The sequence below is a fragment of the Colius striatus genome, chromosome 3, assembly GCF_028858725.1.
Source record: "Colius striatus isolate bColStr4 chromosome 3, bColStr4.1.hap1, whole genome shotgun sequence".
Taxonomy (NCBI): Eukaryota; Metazoa; Chordata; class Aves; order Coliiformes; family Coliidae; genus Colius; species Colius striatus.
Window position 1 is genome coordinate 33,222,125 of NC_084761.1, and position 12,842 is coordinate 33,234,966.

Consider the following 12,842-nt stretch of genomic DNA (forward strand, 5'->3'; position numbering starts at 1 on the left):
GGGTCTAGTTGGAGGCCTGTATCCAGTGGAGTCCCTCAGGGGTCAGTGCTGGGACCAGTACTGTTCAATATATTCATTAGTGATCTTGATGAGGGAACAGAGGGCACTGTCAGCAAGTTTGCTGATGACACTAAACTTAGGGGAGTTGCTGACACACCAGAAGGCTGTGCTGCCATTCAATGAGACCTGGACAGGCTGGAGAGTTGGGTAGGGAGAAATGTAATGAAATTCAACAAGACCACGTGTAGAGTCTCACATCTGGGAAAGAATAACCCCGTCTATCAGTACAGGCTGGGGAATGAACTCTTAGAGAGTAGCGTAGGGGAAAGAGACGTGGGGGTGCTGGTGGACAGTAGGATGAGCATGAGCCAGCAATGTGCCCTTGTAGCCAAGAAGGCCAATGGCATCCTGGAGTGTATTAGAAGGGCTGTAATGAACAGGTCGAGAGAGGTTCTCCTCCCCCTCTACTCTGCTCTCATGAGACCACATCTGGAATATTATGTCCAGTTCTGGGCCCCTCAGTTCAAGAAGGACAGGGAGCTGCTGGAGAGGGTTCGGCGCAGGGCCACAGTGACAGAGTGGAGCATCTCCCTTCTGATGAAAGGCTGAGGGAGCTGGGGCTCTTCAGCTTGGAGGAGACAGAGGGGTGACCTCATTAATGTTTACAAATATGTAAAGGGTGGGTGTCAGGAGGATAGAGCCAGGCTCTTCTCAGTGATGTTCAATGATAGGACAAGGGGCAATGGGTACAAGCTGGAACATAAGAGGTTCCAAAGAAACATAAGGAAGAATTTCTTCACTGTGAGGATGATGGGACACTGGATGGGTTGGGGAGTCTCATTCTCTATGGACATTCAAAACCCACCTGGATGAGTTCCTGTGTGACCTACTCTAGGTGGTCTGCTCTGGCAGGAGGGTGGGACTAGATGATCTTTTGAGGTCCCTTCCAGCCCTTAAGATTCTGTAATTTTTTATTCTGTGAAACAGGATTAAAATTTGAGACCTCCTGGCACCAACTTCCTAGCTTCTCCTTCCATATTGCATCACCATTTCTGATCATACTATTTCTTCTAAAACTTTTGCACAAATCTGGCTTGAAGTACCTCCCACAAACAGCAGTGTGAAGTAGCACTGAAAGGGAAATAAAATAACGCTTTATCATACCACAAAATTATTTACAATAATCTATTTCTGATAAATCCCAGATTGTAGCCACTAGAGGATAATGAAGACACATGAAATTAAAGTAATTATACTTTCAAATAAAGTCAATCTTTATAGATTTCATTAATTCTGTACATGGAAAGCCTACAGAAATGCTAAATAATATTCTTTTTCTAATAGCAACATTTTAAAGCTTATTTTAGCAGAGCTTATTTTACATTTCCTGATGCTAAGAAAGTCAATTTATGTAGAAGAAAACCCCAGCAGTTAGAAGTTTGGCTATTTCGTTTTCCATTGCAGTGAAGATTTGAATCTTACTTTTTCTGAAAGCATCTTTAAAGAATTCTTCAAGCTGTCTGGAGAGTGCTGGCTTGCAGAATTAAGCAGCAGGTCTGCATGGCTTGATATGAGAGGTTGTAGATGATTGATGTTGCTAAGAACTTCTTTTGCCTTGGCTGTGTTTTCAGGTGAATAATAAATACACTGGTATCCAGTACTGTAATAAGAAAGAAAAAGTCATATAATGTCAAAACAACTTCTGCTATTAATAACAATGCTTAATGTGCTAAAAATCTTACCAGTGGTTTTGCGAAAGAGGTGACAGAAATCTGAACTTCACTGATATCATTGAAATGCCCCTTCTTTTAAGGGTAAAAAAAAATCCTTGGTTTAACAGTAGAGGACAGCACACTGCTCAAATACAAAAAAGTAGTGCTGCTCAACCTAATAATCCCTTTGAGTGATTGATCTTAACATAAGAAAAACAGTTTTTAATTTATTTTAAAAAAATAAATCTAGAGAAAGGAAAGCTTTGACTGAGTCAGGAAACAAACACAAAGAGCATCATGCTCCTTATTTTTCCAACTCAACTCCCCATCATATTATTAACTACATCCCTGAGCCTTTGAAAATTGAAGTTATTGATGTTTATCGCACGAGTATCCCACACTACATTTTGATTAGCATCAGTGGTGTTCAGGAAGTGTTGTTAACCAGAGTTATCTCCAGTAAAAACCACGTGTCTCATTTGAAAAAAAGACACAGAAGTGAGGTGTATAAGTTAATTACTACAAAATCACATAAACACATACTTTCCTTTTAACTGTTCACACACTCTTTTGCATGACTTCCTACCCTCATTTTTTCCCCCGACACCTACTAATTACACAATATTCTTTTACACAATTACTCCAAAATATCATTTCAGACAGCATATACACACCGTGTTCTTCACTGTAGTATATATCTCCCCACCTAAAACTCTTGTACACAATCCTTTCCTCTTTAAAGCTCTTCTTCAGCCTGTCAGAGAAACTAATAAAAATATTTTGCAGTTTTGGATTAACCTATAGTGTTAAGATGGGAAAAAAACCCCAAGCAACTCCTTGAACATTACCAATGGCAGAGCAATGTACATACTACTCCTCACTTGGTTCTGTATGTATCTCCCTTCTTTCCTCTTGTGTCTTTCCACCATATATCCTTCACTCTCTTCCACCTCTTCCCCACTGATTTAATTTCCTTCTTAATTTCACAAGACCTGAATTTTGCACTCATGCAATTCTTTGCACTTCACACGTTGCTTTTCCTTTCAGTCTTTTTTCAGATCTCTTCACTCCCTCATTTCCCCTTTATGTCTTCTAGTGTCCCTTCTAGTTCCTCCTCATTAGTTTTGTATGAAGTAGAAATTAAATTTAATTCAATAAAAGACATCCACAATACATGTTTAGAAGTCCAAATGAAGTCACTTCCATAAAACTTAAAAAGCTTCAGTCTTTTAGCAAGTAAAAATAGATTCAAGAAGTCTTAAAATTAAGCCTCTGGCTTCCATACTTTGCTGAGTTACAAACCCAAATGCCACAATACCCCAGCTTATTTTTCTGTCTTTCATCAATATCTCAATTTTTAGATACAATTCTTTGTAATGGCAGTCAGGATGAACAGTCTCTGAGTCAGCGAAGCTTTGCCATGATCAGTCATGTTACCAGTCACATCAACATTACTACATATCCCCAACTCACAGTCCCCTACATGAGTTGCTACACTGCTGAGTGCAGAGAACAAAATTCTAAATACTTCCACAAAATTGTATAAACTGTCTATCCTAATGAACAGGGCAAAGAAATTCCTGTCCCTCTGAGAAATGGCCACAGGCTGCCTTCAAGGTGGCAACACCGTTACTGAAATGAACTTGCAATGTTAGATCTATCTCCGCATTTGTTGCAATTCTCAAATTGTCAGATTCAATATACAGTTCAGAGACAAAGAGTAATAGTCTATGTTAACTGTAGTGAAGAAAGAGTCTTAAAAGTGTTGATAGTTCACAGCACTGAATACTCTTCGCTAATTCCCCTTCAGGTGTCTCTCTCCCTTTAAACAGCCTATTTGGAGGCTGAATCTGGCTAACACTCTTATCAAGCTCACCATGCACATACTGCTTTCTGGGATTCCCCTCAGCCTTTAATTCCCAGATGATGTTCACTCATCTCCCATAGCTCTAAGCTCCACTGAATATTGCAGCAAAAAAGCAAAGACAATGTCATAAGAATAGAGATAACAAACCTATGGGTAGTTCTCATTCTAATAAAGTCAATAATAGCTTTTAAATAGGAGAAATAGGGAAGAGTGAATGTCTCTTTCTTCAGAATGAAGTGTTCTATCAGGTCTCATTACTTGGCTAATTTTAATATTTCCTTTACCCCAGAAAGCATGAGACAACAGAGATATTCAATTTCTTTCAGAATTTGAGGGCAACCTCCCCAGCCCCCTAAGAAAGTGTGTAATTACTTTTCAGAAACCACATGTTTGGAAGTATGTTGAGTTTGTAATTGTATCTCAACACTGTTGCCTGCAAGACTAGCCTGAGATTTTCTGTGACCTTACCATTCATGAAAAGACATTACTACTTCCAATTCACCGAAATTAGTTTCCTCAAATATAACAAAGTTCAGAGCTTGCTGTCATGTATAGCTATGGTAGCTAAGTGTCATTACTTAAAAGAAGCAGCTGCCAATAAAACACATAGAGAAACGTTTTACAAGTGTCCTAATGCAGAAACTAGATGAAGAGAATTACAAGAAAGAAGAAACTTTTGCATTAAGGCAAAGGCCACGTGGGTAGATCCAGTGCAGGAAATCAGCAGCACTATGAAAACCAACCTTTGATATGAAAAACACATTATTAGTCTGTACCTTTTAAGATACTCTATAATAATGTCTTCTGGGTTAAGTTTCAACGCTTTCACTAAGCATATAAAATCACACTTCATCATTTCCATATATCAGCACCACCATTAACCATGTACATGACTGTCAGTGGTCATTTCAGTTTTAAAATTGCTTTAATGACATTGGCATTTAATTTGAATAAAGATTACATTGACTACATCTGCAATTTTAACTTTAAATTAACAAAGTTTTTGCCTGAGAATAAATACTGCAATATGCTAAATGTCTAATTTTTAATGACACTCTGAATAACTCCACTCCTGCTGTTAATTGAGTAATTTGTGTGACTAAGCTAAATTGTCACCATCTGGGACTGGGTGAAAATTCAACAATGAACATTTGACCTGGCACTTTTCACGGTCAAAACTGCAGACATTAACATCAAAAATATACTAAGAGCATACATAGCAAGAACATCTACCCCCAGATAACCTCGAGCTTATGTACATTAGTGAAGATAGCAATTCAGTCGCATATTTATGCATCATATATTCTGTCTAGAGTGGGAAGTTATGATCAAAACTAAATTGTTGCATTAAAAAAAAATCAGGACAATTCACTGCCTCAGGAAATAAAACAACCATATGATCAGTGCTGAGGTTTTAAAAAGAGGCCTAAGAGATATCAGAAATTTGAGTTATTTTTTTCTTACAATTTTCTTAAGATTCTTTTGCAAACTTGGAAATTCTAACTCTGAATAGTCAGGAAAATTAGATTATCTTATTAGTTCTGTCTAATCTATCTTTACTTAGGAAGTCCAAATCTCCATGAATCCTTATCTTGAAGCAATGGCCAGAGCTGTATGCACAGAGCTCTTCATGCTCTTTTATTTCCTCTTCATTCCTAACTGGCATTTGGAATAACTCTACAACAATACCTTCAGTTGGTAACAGGGCAAGAGTTTCAGTGAAAAGAAAGGTCAAGATGTCCCTGTTCATCCCTCTAGAGACCTAAGTAGGACAGATGCCACAGTGGCATAGGTGAATCTCATGGTGCATCTTCCTAGCAAGACCCACTCCAGGAGGGCTGAATGACTAGGGAAAGCCTTCCACAATTCTTCAAATTAATTTTAGAGTACCTTTACATTGGCGGAAAGATGTAAGTAGCCTTTAACACAGGGGAGAATCTTATGCAGGGTAAGTGAGCATGGTTCTTATCAGAAGAAAAAAGTTATTGTGCCTTGCCAAACAGTGCCGTTCAGTGGAGCCTTTTCCTGGCAGCCTGCTGAAGTGCCCATTATAAGAAAGGATGGCAAAGTCAGAGATCCACTCTCCTCCTGCCAGTCCTGGAGTCCATGTAGATGGAACAGTTTCTTGCTCTCCAAACCATATGATTCTTTTCTAGCCTTTGCACACAAAACTTCCCCAGCTTCTCTTTCCTTGTTCCTCCAGCCTCAGACCCCTTTCTTTTATGCCTGCTTAAGGGAATGCTTCAGGCAATTCTGTCCAGACAGTCTAGCAGCTATAAAATACCATGATGAGATTTTTATATCTCAAGGAATAACACAAACTTTGGCAGTTTCTCAACAAAACTTCCAACAACCTTAATACATTGATTTTATGGTCCCTGAAAAACTGTTCATCTCCATGAAGTCTAATCTGTCTCTCACACACACACATAGATATACCCCCCAACACATACGCAAAAAAAGAAGAAAGTGATCAAAAAATAACATCTCTGTGAAAGTGCTATGCATGAAAGCCTGTGGTTTCCCTTTGAGAATAAGGATTACAGTTAGATCAAAGATAAATCATTATTATTTCAACACCTCTGGGATTTTCTGTGGGACAGTATCATTCCAGGTTCCTCAGAAAGTGGAAATGGGTTGGAGGTTTTGAAACTCGGGTAAAAGGAACCTGGAAGATCTCAGCATTAACAAAATCCCTGGTAACAGATATGTTAGTGCAGGAGCGTGCTTCACACCTTGACCAAAACTCTAGTCCTCAAAAAACAAAAAAGGGTCCTTTTAGACAGCTCAAACACAGATTAAATTACTATGGCTTTAAAAAAAAAGCAACAAAACATACTTTTCAGTACTATTGCAGCTTTAAGCACGTCTTAATTTAAAGCAGTATCATTTCTGAAGAACTTGCTAGAAATGGTGTACAAAACTGTACTGAATCACAGCACTCAATGCAGCGTGATAGCAGGTACTGGAGCATTAAAAACCTTGTAATCATAAGTCTATGTGTTTTGGCTAAATAAGAAATCATCAAATCAGATTTCTATAAGAAAAAAATCCTCAGTGCACCTTGAAAGTGATTTATGAACATTTCAAGCAGTGAGGCATTATATGGATTTAACTTACAGATTGCCTTAACTGATCCTGAAAAACTGAGCTCTAAAAATAATAATTTACTGTGCCATCTAGACTGATGAGAAGAGAAATCCTTCCATTTGCAGGAAGGAGCAGTAAACTGTACTAGCAGGCCAACAGAAGGCTGAATCTGAAAAACTGACTTATTTTCTCTTCTAGTTGGAAATATGGAAGGAAAAAAAAGAAAAAACCCAATACAGAATTGGGAAAAAAACCCTACAATAAACATATATAATACACAGATAGTTAATATTCTGCATGATTTAGCATACCTTAATCATCACACTTCAATTATTTGAATTTAAATGCTATCATACCTAAACAAGACTTAAAATAAGCATCTATTGCTCTCACTGCTCTTATGGGGTTCACTACTAGCTACTACAAGGACAGACATATTACAGTCTTGCCTTATAGATATGTCTGATTTTTGCAGTGGTAGTCTTTAATCTGTCTCTTTTTAGGGGATAAAGAACAGTATAGCTTGTGAACAGGTTATAAAGCAATAGACCTGGCTTTGGACCATATTTCATTAAGTCTTGGTTTTCACCTGAAAAAAAAAATTCTCCCCCCTGCTTGAGATCATATTTATAGATATTTTTTCTTTTTTCTTTTTAATATGACTTTCTTTTTGGTAAGAAATGTGTAGTGGTCTTGCCCTGCCAGCAACGTAGCACCATGACAGTTCCTTGCTGCTTCTCTCTTCTCAGAGGAGGATGACCCCTGCTCCGATACGGGGTCCCTCCCACGGGACATAGTCCTTAACAAACTACCCTGGTGTGGGTTCTTGCCAACAGCTATAGCTTCTGTGAATATGGGATCCCTCACATGGGACACAGCCTCCTCTAGCCATAGTCACTACCCTTGGTACAGGGTCTTTAATGAAGTGCAAACAAATCACTGCTTCGCCAGTCCTCTCCACAGAATGCATGGGGGACTCTGCTCCAGCACACTTCCTCGTCTCTTCCCTCAGTGATCTGGAGGTCCACATGGTCGCTTCTCTCTCTCTCCCAACTCCTTCCACCACCATCAGCCGGAAAATAAGGAAAAATAGAACAAGAAGAAACAGGAAGAAGCCTCCTCTTCTGGCTTCTTAAAAAGTGATTGTGGAAGTGCCTAATTGGCTCAGCCCCAGAAGTGGGTCTGGCTCAGAGCTGGGGAGAGTTTCGAGCAACTTCTTACAGGAGCCATCTTTACAGTCCCTTCCCCATTATCAGAAATGGCTCCACATAAAACCATGACAAAATGAGAGAAGACTTGCAAAAATACCACATTTTTATAAAATAAATATTATTACACAATACCTTCCCTTCTTTTGTCTTTACAAAATGTATAATATATGTAACATAAAATATGCCAGATCTATCTAGATGCACATTTTCTACATTCTTCTGTTTCATAAACTTTCATTGAACATGTGTTTTCATTTTTGTTTTGGTTTGGCAATTGCAAAGCGAATATAATTTTGCTAGTGGTTTACAGTTCCTCTTGTCTGTTAATTCCACAAGTACAGGTTGAACAAGGACTATTTTGTGATATGCTGACACTGTTGAATATTTCAATAAACTGTTCTAATAATCAGTCTGAAGGTCAAATGTGTACAAAGCATTCTGTCACTTGCACTAACAGTGTCTAGAAAGATTCCAGGATTGGCTTGAGAAATAATTTATTTCCAACATCTTCCTCTAGGTCTTCAGTTCAGTTGGCCTAAAGGAAATAGCTGCTAGATCTGCATATTTTTCTGTTGATTTTATATTCTGACTGATATCTCAAGGTGTCATTTCTTCCTTCAACTAAATCTTCAGAAAAGCTACTCCAATTGTAAACCTTAAAATTTAAATTGTAAAAGTTGCCCCTGGAAATGCTATATGTCCTCAGAGTACCCTCATGCAGTTCAACAAATAGGTGCATACAAAATAAAGTTGTCATTGCCACAGTAAAAGAAATTTCTCTGTGGTAAGAATGAGAATGCTCCTTTATTTAAAGTAGATTCGCTCATGCATATTCAAATAAGTGAGTCATATTCAGAGCTTGTGCTTGCTCCTTTCTTTCCACTCACACATGATCTTCCAGTTGAAGAAAAAAACACGTGGAGCTTTCTCTGAGTTGCCCACAAAGATGGAAGGGAAGATAAATTTTGGAGGTTTTCTCCTTTCTACTGTGTGGTAATTCATAAGCTAAGTGACTATGTCTTCATGTCTGGTAAGTAACTTGCTAAAAATTGAGCACTGAAAACAAGGAACTGCAAATGTAAGAGCTCTAACTCTTTTTCTAGGAAGAGTCTCTTGGGATACTAACATAGTTACCTTAGTTATATCATCCCAAAGGTAAACCTTTGCTGTTCCAGGGAAACAAAGAAAGACAAAGAAAACTGCATTGTCAGAATAGAGGTTCAGTCATGTTTTGACATGAAGTCATTTCTGGCAATGGGGAAGGGACTTTAAAGACGGCTCCAGTAAGAAGTTGCTCGAAACTCTCCCCAGCTCTGAGCCAGACCCACTTCTGGGGCTGAGCCAATTAGGTACCTCCACAATCACTTTTTAAGAAGCCAGAAGAGGAGGGTGTTCCTGTTCCTTCTTGTTTCTGCCCTTCTTTCTTTTCTGGCTGGTGGCGGTGCAAGGAGTTAGGGGAGAGAGATAAGCAACCATGTGGACCCCAAGGTCAGTGAGGGAAGAGAAGAGGAGGTGTGCTGGAGCAGAGACTTCCCATGCATCCTGTGGAGAGGATTTGTTTGCACAAAAAGACCCTGTGCCAATGGTAGTAACTATGGCCAGAGGAGGCTGTGTCCCATGTGAGGGACCCCATATTAAATGAAGCTATAGCTGTTGGCAAGAATCCACACCAGAGAAGTTCATTAAGACTATGCCAAAGAGGAGGTCATGTCCCGTGGGAGGGTCCCCATATTTACAGAGGCCACAGCTGCTGGGAAGAACCCCCACCAGAGAAGTTCATAAGGACTGTGTCCCAGGGAAGGGACCTCATATTGGAGCAGGGGAAGAATGTGAGGAGTCGTCATCCTCTGAGAAGAGAGAAGCAGCAGAGCCCATCTGTGAGAGACTGACCACATCCCCCATTCCCTACTCTCCTGAGCCATTGAGTGGGGAGGAGGTAGAGGTATCAGAAGCAGTGAGCTAAGCCCAGGAAAAAGGAGGGATAGGGGAGGGAGATCTTAAAGTGCTGGTTGTAATTTTTTCAGTCATCCTGCTCTCATTTTGCTTTTTGTTCTGTTCTGTTTCTTGCAGGTAGCCGAATAAACTTTCTCTACTTTCCTCTCTAAGTTGAGAACTGGAGTCTGTTTTGCCTGGAATCATATTTGGCAGCGAGCCCTCCCTACCCTTGACTCAATCCAACATCTTTGGTTATCTTTTTTTCCTCCCACTTTGCTGGGGCCTCTGCCATCCTAACAAGGGTGGGGGTGGATGGAGGGCACCAAGCAAGAGACCGTTGTGGTGCTTCATTGCTGGCTGGGCAAAACCACGACACTCTCATTGAAAGTGACTAAAATATACCTGAGGGATGCAGAAAAGTCTAAGAAACGGGGGCAATCTAAGTTGATGTATAGGCATTTTGAAATAAGTATGAAAAGCCTTGACAAAATCTAAACAAAGCATTACCCAGTGCTCCTGAACACAATCCGCTGTCAACTTAGAGGTCCACATGGTTGAGTCAATGAGAAAAATATAAATGAAAGAGATGTGCTTCAAGGAGTGCCATTTGCCATTAGACTTTTGACACATTTCACAGGATCCATCAAAAGAAGTCGTCTGTCATCTTCTGCTCTCCCCTGTTACAGACAACTAAGAAACAAAGGCATTGTCTACTCATTCCTATGAGATAATGTAATATGTGTCCTCTCAGGAAGAACTCAAGAAAGACTGTTCCCTATAGGGCATTTTCCCCTTTTTCTCCAATGAACAGCAATCACAGATAATATTTTCAAATCTGGCTAACAGCTATCCTCCATTTGGGCAAATCGCTTTCTAACAATGTGGATGTGCTGCAGGTGTGTGCAAGTGAGAAACGGTTCATGTTCTGAAAGTAGGACACTGTGAGAACTGGAACTGCAAATTTCTTTATATTACTTACGACTTCATTTTCTTCTTACGAAATACAATAAAACCCCACTAAACATTATTGCAGCTATATTAAGCACATAGTTAAGTAGCAGATACTTTAAGAAATTTCTTTAGAAATATTCTTAATTAAGAAACATGTACTTCATAGGCCTCCATAGCAAAGAGATAAGACTGCCTACACCAGTCTGCTGACAGCAGAATAGGTTCCTACTATTAACATAAAGTCCATTCACAGGTCTCATGTGATCAATGCCATTTGTGTTTCATCGGCAAGTCTTGCCATGAAAAATGACCAGGAAATGAAAGATTTTAGAAGATGTAATAAGGTTTTTATGTTATACAGTGCAAAGGAAAAAAATAATAGTACTGTTCCCAAAGCAAATATATCTGCTGTTTTATGTTTGGTTCTGGCATTGATACAAACTTCTAGTCAACCCAGAAGTCAACAGTAGATTTTTATAATTTCTCCTTCTGTTTTTTATGATACTGTACCTATGGAACTTTTTTTGAATGTTGAATACAGCGGAGTTGATTTCCTAGGGAGCATTGGGATGACTTACATTAACGTACATATAGTACATTCCCTTTTGAATATTATCCCACTGATTACATGAGGTTGGCACACTTAGTTCAAGTGTTGAGCAGTCACAACTATGTCAGTGACAGCTGTAGCTGCTCAAAACTTCCTAACAGCCACAGCAACAAACATAAATACCTCCAAATTCTTAGCAAAATACGCAACATTTCTTTATATGTTCAGTGGTTAACAAAGCATTTGAGCATAGCAATAAACTGGAGCCCTAGTTAAGGCCTTCATTTTTGCTTTGCTTAGTCTCATTTTGTCTTTCTAAAGAATAAGAGTAGTTTCTTATTTACCTTATAGGCACTCTGAAAGTATTTTTTTGTTCACAAATGGCCAGGGCTGTCAGAAACAAAGATGCTACCTTAAGCTACTGGGTTTTTCATTGAAAAATTGATTATAGCTACTTCACACTTACCAAGAGAATTACCAATGAGATCTCTCCTTCTGAACAGTATGTTCTCAAGCACTGACTTTCCCTCAAGCTTCCTGAAATATTGGAAGAAAAATCTACAATTTTGAGACTGTGTTCAAGGTAAGTCTGACAATAAAGGCAAGCTGTCCTTTAACCTAACAGTCCAGAAAAACAGGGAAGATAAAGGAACTATTTAACTATTGCATCTTGTCCAGTTCTACTAGACTTTTATCTATACTGCTGGATGCATGGAAAACTGTTCTGTTATTCATTGTGCTCATAACATTTTAATGTAACTTCAGTGATATTTTGCTAGGTATTAACAGATGTACTTACTTTCGTCTTTCTGCCTCAAATTTACTCAGTAGTTTTCGGAGACCACCATTCTTAAATCCTTGGAAATGTGCTGCTGGGGCTCCCACAGTGATGACATCATACAGAGCATCTGGAGTGGGAACAGAAAAGCACAGAGATTTACATGTGTCTATGATCAAGATATGGCAACACTATGATATCTACTTTACAGGACATGAAAACAAGTCTACATTATTTCCAAGGAATAATTGAGAATCTGTGTCTCAAGACACATAGCCCAAGAACTAATCAATCTTTCCATACAGCCACCTGCACACCTTAGGAAGTTTATCTGATTTATTGCTACATCTAAATTATATGCCAAACTGTAGAACAACATTCTATCTCTGCAGTTTACAAAGCTGTCAAGTAAATTGGCCCTTTGGATATTTCACTTTATTACCCCTTCCATTATTTAACTTGTAGTCCTGTTGAGATGCAGATTCATGCATTTTAAAGTCAAAAGACACCATTTTGATGGAATAGACTGACTGCCTGAATAATATCTGGCTACAGAATTACAGCTAATAATTTCTGCATCAAGCCTATGTCTTCTGGTTGAGTAAAAGCATCTCTTTTTTTTTTTTTTTAAAAAAAAAAAGGCACCTTATCTTGATTTAAAGACTTCAAGTGACAATGAATTCACTGCACTCTCAGAGAAGTTGCTCAAATGATTAATCCGACTAGTAAAAATCTCCATTTGTTTTCT

The 12,842-nt window shown here is 38.9% G+C and overlaps 1 protein-coding gene across 4 annotated transcripts in view; it reads right to left on the minus strand.

Annotated features, from left to right (window-relative positions):
* Positions 1-12,842, minus strand: part of INPP4B (inositol polyphosphate-4-phosphatase type II B) — a 344,498-nt gene that overhangs the window by 79,781 nt on the left and 251,875 nt on the right. For all 4 annotated transcript variants that reach the window (XM_061992339.1, XM_061992338.1, XM_061992341.1 and 1 more), the window contains 2 exons: positions 12,116-12,224; positions 1,483-1,660 (listed from right to left, as the gene is read on the minus strand). In XM_061992339.1, the coding sequence (XP_061848323.1) occupies positions 1,483-1,660; positions 12,116-12,224 (287 nt within the window). The remainder of the gene's footprint in view (positions 1-1,482; positions 1,661-12,115; positions 12,225-12,842) is intronic.